Source organism: Calypte anna, chromosome 7, assembly GCF_003957555.1.
Source record: "Calypte anna isolate BGI_N300 chromosome 7, bCalAnn1_v1.p, whole genome shotgun sequence".
NCBI lineage: Eukaryota > Metazoa > Chordata > Aves > Apodiformes > Trochilidae > Calypte > Calypte anna.
In genome coordinates, this window is record NC_044253.1 from 34,462,880 (window position 1) to 34,476,038 (window position 13,159).

The window sequence follows — 13,159 nt, forward strand, 5'->3', positions numbered from 1 at the left end:
CTCAGGAACAACTGCTGCAGTTTTCTGTGTACTGAGGCTTCAGCCATTTCTACTGTGTCAGTATTTTGTATTTTACTTATTTTAAAGCATTTTGTTTGACCTCTTTTTCATCCCACTCTGTGTTCCTCTGCCTACATGTAATGGTTAACATTTGAACTGCACTTCCAAGCTTCAAAGACCTCTGAAACATTTATCTGCAAAATACCAAATAATTATTAAGATTGTTTTTAAATCCAGTCTCTGAAATGACAAAGAAGCAGAAGTCCCGAGCTATCTCCCAAGATCTTTGTGGTCTCTGATAATACCCTCAGAGATAAATGAAAACTTATTTCCTGTAGGCACTGTGCTGGAAAAGGAATGCCATTATTATTAGCTCCAGCTTCATTTTGGAGTTCAGTGTCAGCTAAGAAAGCATTCCTTACACTGGTTAATGTTTGCTTTAGAGCATCTCCCTGTACAAACTGGGTCAGTGGCTTCAAAACATTAAAGTCTGTGGTGAGATAAATCCAAAGAAAGTATTTTAAGAATTCTCTTTTCATTAAGTATTCATCATCTGCTATAATGTACAGTTCCTTGATGGAATGGAATCAAAACCAGGAAAATCAGCTGCAGATATGCAATACTTCAGTTGTAAGAGCAAATGAAAAAGTGGTGCTCAGATTCATGCATTTGCATAGAAATGAACTTCATCTCATCATTAATCCCAGAATGAGAATACTGTCTCAACTTGCTGTATTTGAGATTCCTGTCTGGAAATATACTTCTGTTTGAGTCACAACTGTAACAATATTAAAGAAATACTTCTAGAATCACCTGTAGAAATCTGGTTTAAGGCATTTCATCTATCTAGATGGACTGGGAAATTTTGGCAGGGAGTGATCACTGTGTATATGCAATGGCCTGGGATAAACTAACTCATTTTGCTGGATTGAGAACTTCAGCAGCACAGCTGACATGAGTCTCTGGCTTAAGGGCAGCTTCTGCATGCTGTTTAAAGAAAGATCATTTCAGTGCATATTTGGTAAAGTTAAGGAAAAAAATATATATTTCTGCTCTGTTATAAATTAGTAATAACAGGAATATCTGCTTTACCATATCAAAGATCTGAATGTCTTCATGAAGACACTTCTATCTTCCTTGCCTGCTCTAAGACATGACTGTCTGCATCACATCACCAAGCTGATGGACAACACTATCTAAGAGCATTTGTAAAATACACCTTACATTGGGGGTGGGGTGTGGAAAGTATCAGGGGTGACTAAACCATGTTCACATAGGACATGACCAGATATGCAGCTGACTTGCTGCAGCTCAGCAGGAGACCTTTTAGAGAAGTGGCAGAGATGGTTCATGCCTACTCTGAAACAGGCCTCCAGCAGAACTTCAACACCCACAAGACTGAGCTATAAAAAGGATAAATCAGAGCTGTCCTCTTGCCATTCCCAACTGTTTTACCTTTGATTCTTGGCATGGCATAGCCCTTCTTTGAAAGGACAGCACACAGCCAACATTATAAAAGTTAAATAAAGAACAAGTGAAGTCTCAGTCATTGTACATACTCTTGCTCACAAGTAAAAGCAAATTACAGTAACATGGAGACTGCTGGTGAAAATGGTTGTCAGTGACATATCACCAAAACAGAGTTTTCCATGTATTTCTGTTCAGAAAGCAGGGAGAAGCTTGTATGTGGTAATATTTTTTTTATACTCACTAGGAAAGTTGCACATCTCTATAAACACACAGTCACTTCCCCCTCCCCTTAGCTGCAGAGTTGTATCAACACACTTGGCTGGACAACAAGACATATTCTGACAGTGAAAAACAGGATACAGATGTTGGTCATCTGTAATCAGATGCTCTCCTGTGGTTAAATGGGGTTACTGCAAATTAAAAGTGAGACAAACTCACATCTGATATTTCCCTTCTGAAATTCCACACCAAAAGCAAACAATAAACATTTACAGAGGAACACTCTGCGGGCACGGAAGGAATCCCGCTCCTCCCAACCTAAAATTGGGAAGGGAAGGATAGGAAAGAGGATGACCCTAAAACCCTGGTGACCCCCCCAGAGAGAAGGGGCAGCCCCAGCTCACCTCCCCAGCGCTGTGGCTGCGCTGCCGGGTTAAGTGCTGGCGGTGCACCAAGGCGCTGGTGGGTCTGCTGCTCTGCAGGGGCAGCCGGGGGTCGATGAACGTGGTGGTGCGGGAGTTGTGGTCGACAAAGAAAGCCTGGAGAAGGAGCAAAAAGGGAGAATTTATAGCCAGGACTTTTTAAATTTTATTTTATTTTTATTTTTAATCCACCCGAGGTTAATGTTTGGTCAGGATCGAGGTGTCACTCGCTGATGTGAGGCGCTGGAAAATCACTGTGGCTCCTGCTTCCCTCCAGCAGGAGAGGGGAAAGTTTTCCATCCCACTGAAGGGATGGATTTTCCAAATGCTTTACTTCATTCCTGTCCAAAAAGGCCTTTGATGTTCCCACCTGACAAGCAGCAGAAGTAGGAAGCTTTGTTATAAATGTCAAGAAGACCTCAGTGTTTACTAGCAGTCATCTTGTTTTTTTCTCCCTTTCATTTCCTTACAAGCATCTAAAAAGATGACATTAAGTGGAAAACCCGTTCCTTTGGTGAACTAATTAGCACGTAATTATGGACACAATTGGGTGGATGTATGTCAGATGTATGGTTGTATCCTGTGATGAACTACTACAGGCCACTGGGCTTTTTTTCTATCCTCCTGATACTGCTAATTCTAACTTTAAAAAAAAGAAAAAACAAACAAAAAACAACCTTAAAAAAAAGAAAAAACAAACCAAAAAACAAGAACCAACACCCCCCCCCGAAAAAAAAACCCAACCAAAAAAACAAAAAAACCCCAAAACAAACCCAAAAGAAAAGGTCTTTCAGGGTTAGAAAAGTGATGACAACTGGTGAGAGCTAGCACAAAGTGGCTGCTCAGTCATTTTCTGTCAGCAAGGTCACAGCAGCACAAATGCTGGTAATGAAAACCTCCTCCAATTCTGTCTAATTTGAATCAGAAAGGTTTCTAAGCCCTGAAATTTAAACTTTTTCTGAGGCCAGAAACACGAACTTTTTCCAGTGTTAGTGTTGCACTTGGAAACCAGCACAATTCTATTTCAACACACTTGTGGTTTGTTTTTTTTTCGGTGGCAATGCTGGCAACACATGGAAATGACAAAAAAAGATCCTGGTTTTGAGCAGGAGAGTTCCAGGAACGTGACATCTGGTTTGAGCAATCAGAGAGGTGGCCAGGGACTGCGGGAGCCATTTCTATCCTTGGATCCCAGTGAGGTATTTGGACCACAGCTTCATAAACAATCCAGTCCTGCAGTGTCAGCAAAAGAAACATTTGCATCTTCCCCCATCCTGACCACTGGTTTTATCCCAGGGTTTGTGTAGCCACACAGTGAACCCAGCTGGGCCAGGCTAAAATTACTCTCTTTTTGGCCTTCCTAACCTCAGTCAGCCCTCCAGGGATGAGAGGAGAGCAGAAGTGGCTCTTTGAGCAGCAGTGCTGATAGGAATCAGGAAATCATTGCTTGAGACTGCCTGGTACAGCCAGACCAGAGAAAATGGAATTATTTTGACTGGTGTGAAGGTAAGTACACAAACCAGCATGTCTATAATGCAAGGAAAGACCATTATGGATTGGGGGAGTGGGAATGTTCAAGCTTTCCCAAGGAAGGAGAAGTGTAGGGAAGGACATCCAAGTTGCAAACTCTTAGAAAAGCTCCAGAAGAGGGCAGCAAGTCTCCCACAGCCCTAACAGAGATGGCCTGCAGCCCTACCCTGCGCTACAGGCAAGGACCCACAGTACCTGGACACTAAAGAAGAACTCTGCTTTGATCAGATGTTATAGTTACAGATAAACAAGTGAAATTGACTGTTCCACCCTTCAAAAACTATGAACCTTATTTAATAAATGCAATTTTTATTGCAAAGTTTGAGCCTAATGCAGGGCTTGTTCATCTTGACAAAGACTGATGTCACCTGCAGCACGAGTGTACAGATAACAGAACAAGAAACCAGTGGGAAAGCAGAATGAGAGGCAATCTGACATTTTGGATTGGGGCCTGGAAAATTACTGGAAGAGGCTGCTGGGACATATACAGAGTTTCTGAAAATCTCACTCCTGATTGCTAGGTTTATTTCACTTTCTAGCAAGTGTTTGCTATAGATTTCTTTGGAATGCTTCTATAGTTACTGTTTTATTTTGTTTAGTCCAGGTGTATTTATAAGATACAAAGCACTTTCACCAAAACAAAGGCTGATTTAATTAAGTCAATGTTTTACTGTAAAATCTCTTAGAAAAACAAGGTACTGTTTTCAGCACAGGGGAAAGCACTAACCTGAGTTGAGTTACACTGTGCTTGGAGTTAATGTGGCAACCTAGCAGGACCTAAAATGCTTTTAAGCGCTGCACTTAAATACACAACTCAGTCTGAAGTTAAAGACAATCATGTCTTAATAAATAGGAATGCTTCCAGGCCAGCTAGTAGCAGCCAACCTTAAAATAAAGGAGAAATTGCTGCTTTGAAGTTTTGGTGAAGATAATCATTAGGGTTTCAAGGCTTTGGGCTAATCTGGACATTGGCACACAGTTCAAAATCCAGCCTGGCTCACAGTCTCCTTTCAAAAAAATTCCTCTCATAACTCCTGCCTAGCTATAATCCATAAATCTATGATGCTTGAAGAGCCTTTCATAAGCTGGGTAGTGCCAAAACTACATTTAGTCCATCAAACACAGTCAGCTGCCCAAGCTGTCTTTCCAGTGAAAGGCTGAGAAACTTGCTAAAATACCTTTTCTTCTATTGAAGACATCAGTAATCAATTGCTATGGACTCTTTCATTGTAGCAAGAAAAAAAAATTAAGGTTCCACAATAACTTCTTAAGAATTTGCACGTCTTGCAGAAATATAATTTATAAGTATATACATTTGCATATGGCTTTAAAAGTATAAAGATGTGCTTACACATAGTGCACAAATGCACTTGGGTGCTTGTCTGTACACGTGTGTGTGTATGCAGATCTGTGCAGCAATGAATTCTACCCAACACTGAGGATGAAGATGGACCCCAAAAAGAATTAAAAGCCCTAAGGAAAAGCTTGACAGTTAAACAAAAGCTAAATTATCTCAAACAACAATAAAGGAATTTTGTATCTGAATAAGTTTACGAACACAGTAACAAAACTCCAAAGAATTCCATGGAACTGCCTGTACTTACACAGTAGATATTTCTTTCAAAAGAAGTTTTAAACATCCAAGGGAACCTGAGTAACTTATTTCACTGTAAAACTGCAGGTTTTCTAGCAGTTTTTACAGAATTATAGAATGTCAGATGGGAAGGGAGCTCAAGGATCATCTGGTCCAACCCTTCTAGGTAATATCCTATGAGATGTCTCAGCACTCTGTTAAGCTGACACTTCAAACTGTCCAGTGGGGAAATCCACCACTTCCCCGGTGTCTGACTGCTTTCCTGGTGAAACATTTACCTCTTGTATTCCATCAGAATCTCCCCAGGAGCAACTTATGCCCACTAACCCTTGTCTTACCCACGTGAGTCCGTATAAACAGGGACTCTGCATCTTCTTTGTAGCCACCTTTTAAGTAGTGGAACATGGGAATAAGGTCTCCTCTAAGGTCTTTGCCTTCTAATGATTGAGAAGTCTCTTTATGAGTCTCCTTCTGCTTTCACATCATTCTTCGTCAGCACAAATGAGAAAATCCAATCTTTTGGTGAAAGCCTCTTTCATACCCGGACAACTACGTGCACGCACCCCAGGTGTGCATGGCAGTTACCTTGCCCTGATGGTCATGTTTCATTTCCCAGCCTCTGGGCAGCTCCAGCTGTTTGTTAGCAAACATGTTGAGGAAGCCCACCAGGTCTCGGTTATGCTGGTAGCGCTCGAAGTGGTGGGTGTCCCGCCGGACTTTGGTGATCATGTGCTTCAAACACGTGTTATTTGTAAACATGCGGTAGGCACTCTGCAAAAACAAACAGCAAGAGGGATATTTACCTCTTTTATCTCTTATCTCTTTTATTTTTTACCCATTTTATCGTTTATCCATTTTACCCTTGCAAAGATAAAACTCCTTCTTACAGGAGGCAACGTTTCTACCATAAATAAATCATCTGATCACCCATGAAACCTTTAAAAATAACCTCCAGCTAAGCCACAACACTATGGAAAAAAACCAAACTGATCCTCTTGTTGAGGTTTGGGATAACTGATGATACTTACGTTGTTTGGGATCTAGAAAATTTCCTGACTCACTTCAGCAAAGGGTGAAATATATCACAGATTCCATTTACCACACTCGTCCCTGGAACTGTGAAGGAGCCTATTACAATAAAATTGTTTTCAAAGTAGAGATTTTGTAGATATCCCCCCATTTTTAAAATAACAAGTTAAAATTCAGCCATGGAATACAGCAGTAAGGCTTGTAATGTCTCCTTCAGGACAGAGATTCACAAGCCTGTAGAAATATTGTAGAACATTGTAGAAATAGAAAAAATGCACAAGAAATTAAAATAAATATTGTTTCCACCTCTTGATTTTTCAAAAATCCCCTATCATTGCATGCCCATGTCATTTATGCAATAAAATGAAAATAGGAGAGTAAAAGGTGAGCACTGAGAAACAGGCAAAACTTTAAATATTAGGGGAGAAGGAACAGTTTATGTCCTTCCTTCCAGTCAACCAGAACCCAGGTTTTTCTTTTGGGATTAGCAATAGAGAGAGGCCAAGACATGGATCCTCCTCTCCTGCTGCAGGATGCTGCCACCTAAACCACTCTGTGGGTCCTGCACCTCTACTCCTGGCCAGAGGTCTCATCTGTCTCTGTCTTGTTTTGTATGGTCAAGATAAAGCTATGCAAGATAAGGAGAATTTTTCAGACAGAGACATGCATATAACATTTATCAAAACCCAACTAACACTGGCCAGGAATTTAAAAACCACTGAATTATTAACTACTGTGCTTGCAGATAACAAATTACTCACTCCATTACTTCATGCACACTATACATGCCATTGCACAAAGGAAAAGAGATACTCTGGGGGGAAAAAAATGTGTAAGAAGCACTGAAGAACTGGCAAAATGCAAAAGGAAAATATATACTACAATACTTTTTTGTTCAGTGTGACCTCCAATATATTTTGATATAAACCAGACAATCTGGGGCAAACAAATAGTCCCATAAGCAGCAAAGTGTTCATCTTGAAAAGTAAGCATCATTTTCAGAATTGTCTCTCACCTGCTTGGAAAGCACAGTGGGAAAGTTCTTGCTTCAACAAACAAATGAATTTTGTATTGTAAGAAAGATGAAGAACAGAACACAAAATAAAAACTGTAGAAGTTATAATGCCAACTAGGACAAGTCTGATAGCCCACTGATCGCAAGGAATTTTGCAAAAAAAAAAAAATTAAATTTTGCCTCCCTATGGACTACCAATGTCTCAGCATCAAACATTGAGGAATACCTTTGTACACAAGACAACCACATCTGTAAGGACTTATTTATGACAGTCTTTCAGCTGTAGGTGCTATACTCACAGGGTTAGAATGCAGCACTGTAAAGAACTCTGGGCTGATAAGGAATTTCACAGGGGGAGACTGGAGCAATAAAGTAAGTCTGGATCTGGAGGTAGAGTGAGGCAGCACATTCTCTCTTCGAAAATCTAACAGCAAAGTGAATGAGAAAGATTTCCAGTAATAATTGTTACCAAAACATCACTGCAAACAGCTGCATTGAGCTGCATCACAAAAGCAAAGCACTAAATATACAATTATTTCAGGTTTATTAAGTACTCTTCATGTAAGTGTTCCTGAATTTCTGCTAACATAGCACTGAGGTCCCTGAAAATACCACAGTTTTAGTTTGGTGACTTTTGCTTGTGGTGAAAAATAAAAAAAAAAATCAGCAGCTTATGTGGCTAGGAAACAGTTTGCCAAGAAAGTACCTTTCAAGTTGCATCTTTCAGTTTTATGCCATTTTCTACATTTCACAGTTTCTTTCTTATACATCTTGCAAACTTCCCTAGCAAATGAACATTTATTCACATAAATACAGTTACCATGGATATCAAAGAACAGTAACCCACAGGCAGAAAAAGGGGAAGAGTGGCAGGCAATGAGACCCTAAACAGAGTAAGAAGAAACTTTAAAAAAGAAGGAAAAGAACAAAGAGTAAGATTCTAAATATGGATGGGTAAATGCTATGGAATAAAAGGAACAGGGGGAGACAGGTCATAATTGGAATAACCTGGAATGTGTCACCAGGTGGGTTTTCCCTGCAGTTTAGAAGGTTATTAACTGGATCTATGAAAAGCTTATTTAGATGAACTTGCTGATTAGGGTTCAGCCTCAATTTGCTTCCAACTCATTTGTTAACAGCTCAACAAACCACGGAGCTGCACAGGCACACAGATGCAAAAGGAAAAGGCTAAGGCCTTATAGAAAAAATATCAAGGGAGCCCTTGACTAAAGCACAAGTTCTGCAATGACTGGAAACTTAGGGTGGCAGCACTTGAGTATTGGATTAATTTTCTGAATCCGTTCATTACAGTAATCATAGCTTTATTTTGTTTTCTAAAATATTCCTCAGGAGCTGCAGAAGAGATGCAGACAACCCTGAGTAGGTCAACAAAGCAAATGGAGACCCAAAAACACAAGCCAAGAAGAAAGACTAGGAAGTAATGGATTTAAGAATACCTTGGAAGAGAAACTGTGAAGAGTAGATTGTTTAAAACACTTGCATAGTGTCCATCAGCTGGATAATGTTACAAGAAAATGTGAGGTAGCATTTGTCCAGTATGCTTTAGGTACAGCTCATCCTATCTACCAGCATCACAGAGATGAAGCTGATGAGTACCCAGAGTCCTTTCTTGTCCTATATTCTACCATTTCAAAATGCAGCAGCAGACTCAAAATATCCGTAACCCAGACCACCCAATTTTACACTTTTTCACTGCAAAAGTCCTGCCTGTGTTATTACCCAGTCAGGTGCTGTCAGAAAAATGCTCTGAATCTTAAATTGACCTCTTGAGCATATTGAACAGACTGAGCAGTAACCTTCAAAAAACCAGACAGCAATGAAAACAAATGGTTTCATTTTCACCCAGACTACCAGATGTCAGCTTCTGCCTTTTGTCACCCTCATAAAACCATCTCTGAGATGAGTGGTCCCTTTGGAGAGGGGAGAAAAAGAATTCAATTGTCTTTTAACCTGCATTAGAATGGTGAAAGTCAGCTTCCTCTCCAGCTCCATCCACAGCATTTGTATGCTCTTCAGGCCTGTCATTAGTCATTGTTCTTCGGATACTCTGGTACCTAGAGGGTTAGAAAACTAGACTTCATATATAGCATATGGTACCTCTGTTCCAAGGTTAATACACACTCAACTCAACTTCTGCATTTTCTAGTTTCTAAATCTCTGCACAAGTGGAATACAAAAGCCCTGGGAGCCCACACACAAATTGCAAGGGACAGCCACATCAAAATAAACAGACGTGTCCAGCTGTGGTGACAACTGTGACCCTGTCCTCACACTCAGGCTCCCAGTGGTGAATGCAGCTTTGCAAGCAGACAACTGACAAGCAGCAAGGAGAAAGAATCCTCACCTGCGATTCAGCTGTTCCATTTGCTGTATGGAATTTGACCTCTGGAGAATCTGAGGGGCTGGGGGGGCTGTGGGTCTCTGCCAGGTTGTTGTTCTGTTCACGTGGTCCACATAGAAAATCCGTCCGTGGCTGTCTATTCGAGCCTCCCAGTCTAAAAAGCAACAAAATACTGTGACTGACAGAGGGCTTGGGGTTTATTTATTTCTGTGTTGCAGCTCTGTCACTTCTGTAACTGAACCCCTTGTTCCAAGTTCCTCTTTTATAGGCTAACTTCAGTCAGAACTTTCTCACTGGAAGGTTAAGAGACATGGCTTTTCCCTGTTTTATCCTGAAAATCAAATTCCCCCCTTGTAGTTGACTTTCTGTTGAACCCAGACCTAATAATTTATATTCCTTTGTCTTCTCTATTTCCCACTAACCAGTACCAGCAAAAAAAAACCAACCAATCAAACAACAGTATACCAGTATACTTAATCTGATTCTCTTGGACTGAAGTACTTAAAGATCCAATCTCTGAGGCTGATTCTAGTGCTAAAGGCCAATGGATAAGTACGAAAAACCTTCCAAAGCTTGACACCTGTCATTGTTTTTTTCTAGCTAATAGTAACTAAGAAAACAGATCCCAGTGCTCTTCCTGGGTTCACATGCACCTGAGTTAAAGTTTTGGCAAATCTGCCAGAAAAGATGGGCACCTGCAACAATCAAACTCCTTCATTTACTAAATGCATGTTCTAGAATGGCTGATTCAGTGAACAAAATGGCAAATTCTACTTCTTGTGCAAGCAGAATATTGCTCCAGACAAGACCTGAAGTCTAGGCCATGGAGTCACACCAGAAGAGGAAGGTTCTGAGACATTTCCTCAGCTACATCTGGCTTCTCAGTGCTCAGCAGACACCAGGTGCATCACAACACCCAGGCCTTGGGTCAGAAGCTTTTTGGGTCAGAAGTACTGGCTGCCTAATAAAATGAAATGGCAATAAAATGAGCAAGATGCCAAGACACTGACAATGGCTGGGGCCACGTAATAAAAAAAAGTAAGTTCAGAGGAACAAAAGAAAAAACAGAGCAATAGAAAAAGAATAAAGAGAACCACCTAAGGAAAAATTTGAAAGGAGAAACAAATTCACAATTATGTACTATACTGTAAACTTAAAACACAAGCTAAAAATTAAACTACTATTCCATGAATGCAAAGCTTATAGCATAATCACTGTGTTTGCTGTTCAAAATATAGCACATGTGAAATTTATTTAAAAAAAAAAATCCTTCATATCTCAAAAAAGAAAACTGAAACATTCCAACATTCTCTGAAAAACGGTTCCATTTTTTAAAAAGAAAAAAGTTATTGAAACAGATGCTTCTGTGCAAAGGTCCAAATATAAAAAAAAGTAGTATCTTCTGATGAAATAAAAATATACAAAAATTTTAACCAGAGCTTGTAAACAAACCAAAACAAATACTTCCTGGAAGTATTCCAGAAAGGACAGAATTGTTCATTGGGGGAAAACAAAATTAAACAAGGCAACACAGCAGTTTAAATTTGTGAATTAATTATTCTGCTTACATGTCAAACCCTAAACCACTGTGTAAAGTTGAGTTTTTTTCTTGAGGTGATTATACGTCCAGTTCTGACATCACAGCTCATAAATCAAGATTGTGTTCTAAATATTTTATCTAACTTTTCATTGTTAAAATATACATATCTGAAAGCAAAGCTTTGGAGAGGCAAAAATTAATATTTAAGATTTTATTCACAATAGAAAATGAATGATCTACATAAAGACTGAATTTAGCTTTGCTTGTAAACAGGTGATGTGTAAACATGTGCCCATGCATGACTGTGTCAGAAACTAGCACTAGTCTACCATACAGCCAAACCTTTTCCACTAATATTCCAATAGTTTTTCCAAGTAGTTATTGTAGTGTAGAGTTTGCTTCCAAAACACAAAAATCAACCTATGTATAAACCACTGTACTGTGGATGAATCAGTCCTGCAATTGTAAGCAGTATATTTTTCAAATGCATTAGAGAAAGTGTAATTTATCTGTCAGCTTAGGCTCATCTAATGGTATCTAAATATATTTTAATCAAAAAATGCAAGGAAAACACAGACACCTTCCTCATAATCTGCAGAGATTAAAGATGGGACATATTCCCATATGCCTTTGTGCATCATCACCACAGAAGAAGTACTCAGAGCACTAGACTTAATCATCACCACTCTTCACCTTCAACTTCTCAGCTGTTCATTTGCAGTTCTCACATTTAAAAAAGAAATGTAATAAGAATCCAGGCAGCCTATTCCCCAATAAAAGTAGGAAGAACCTCACTTGGTGGTAGAGCCTCATCCACTCTCTGGTACCGGCTAACATCCTGACGTACCGAGGGCAGAGACCTCAAGGGCTGATGGCCATTGGCTTGAGAACCTGGAATGAAAAGGCCCACAGTTTAGTTTTTCAGTCATTGTCAGAAAGCCCTAGAGCTGCTCCTGAAGTGAGCAGGACATGCTAAAGCTTCTGCAGGACCTTAGTATTAAATTTTTTCAGCTGTTTTCTGGGGCAAAACAAGTTACACCTCTGGTTCTGCCCAAGTGGTTCCTCTGGCACAGGCTGCAGTCCTGGCTCTGAAAATGTCACCTCTTCTGGATGTGCCACATCCACCTGTGACCAGCAGAATCCAGGGCACAGAAACAACAGCGTGTGCCAGAGTCATATCCCAGCAAGGGAAAAGGACAAAGCTCCACATGGCCACCATAGAAACCTACAGCTATGCTGATGTGCAGAACACAGGGCAGCCTGACCCCCAGGAACAGAGTCCCAAATGTCTACAGAATTATGTAAAAGAACATATTAACAGTATTTTTAAATAAATACCAAAATTATTCTCTCCAAAGCAGAGAGTTGTTTGGAAAGAGAAGAAATTAATAGATCCCCAAACTTCTGAAATGTTATGAAAAAGACCCATTCAGAAATCCAGTTGGATTGCACCCATTTGACAGAACCACTTCAGAAGAAACTGAATGGATTATCCACTGTGAAATATGCTTGGAAACAATCTGTTAGGGGACGATTTCTACTTCAGTGAGACATGAAATTCTCAACTGTTTAAACAATTTTACACCTGGGGAAGCTCCATGCTGTTCACTTGAGAAACACATCCCAGGGTTCCAGCTGTGCTAGGATGTGTCTACACAGATAAGGGAGTGGGAAAGGGAAGATAAACAGCCTGAAGTGTCAATTATAAATTATTCTTCCCCCTCCCCACCCCTTTCTCTGGATTATCCTCATGTTTTAATGCTAAGATATGCATCTATACTCTTACTCCTACTAACACACCAAAGAGAAGAACCAAATATAAATTCCTGTTTGCATTTCATACTTTTGGGATTACTTTCCACCCCATTACCATTTTGGTTAGCAAGCAGGGTAATATTGTGTAATTCTTTCCTCCTCTTCACCCTCCTCCTTACTCTCTCAAGAATTAAAATATATATTCAGTTTCATAACAAACATG

At 39.9% G+C, this 13,159-nt stretch overlaps 1 protein-coding gene across 2 annotated transcripts in view; it reads right to left on the reverse strand.

The window, feature by feature from the left end:
• The window catches only part of HECW2 (HECT, C2 and WW domain containing E3 ubiquitin protein ligase 2), a 128,744-nt gene that overhangs the window by 27,729 nt on the left and 87,856 nt on the right, over positions 1 to 13,159 (reverse strand). For both annotated transcript variants that reach the window (XM_030453895.1, XM_030453896.1), the window contains 6 exons: positions 11,977 to 12,072; positions 9,645 to 9,795; positions 9,251 to 9,354; positions 7,579 to 7,703; positions 5,821 to 6,006; positions 2,094 to 2,228 (listed from right to left, as the gene is read on the reverse strand). In XM_030453895.1, the coding sequence (XP_030309755.1) occupies positions 2,094 to 2,228; positions 5,821 to 6,006; positions 7,579 to 7,703; positions 9,251 to 9,354; positions 9,645 to 9,795; positions 11,977 to 12,072 (797 nt within the window). The remainder of the gene's footprint in view (positions 1 to 2,093; positions 2,229 to 5,820; positions 6,007 to 7,578; positions 7,704 to 9,250; positions 9,355 to 9,644; positions 9,796 to 11,976; positions 12,073 to 13,159) is intronic.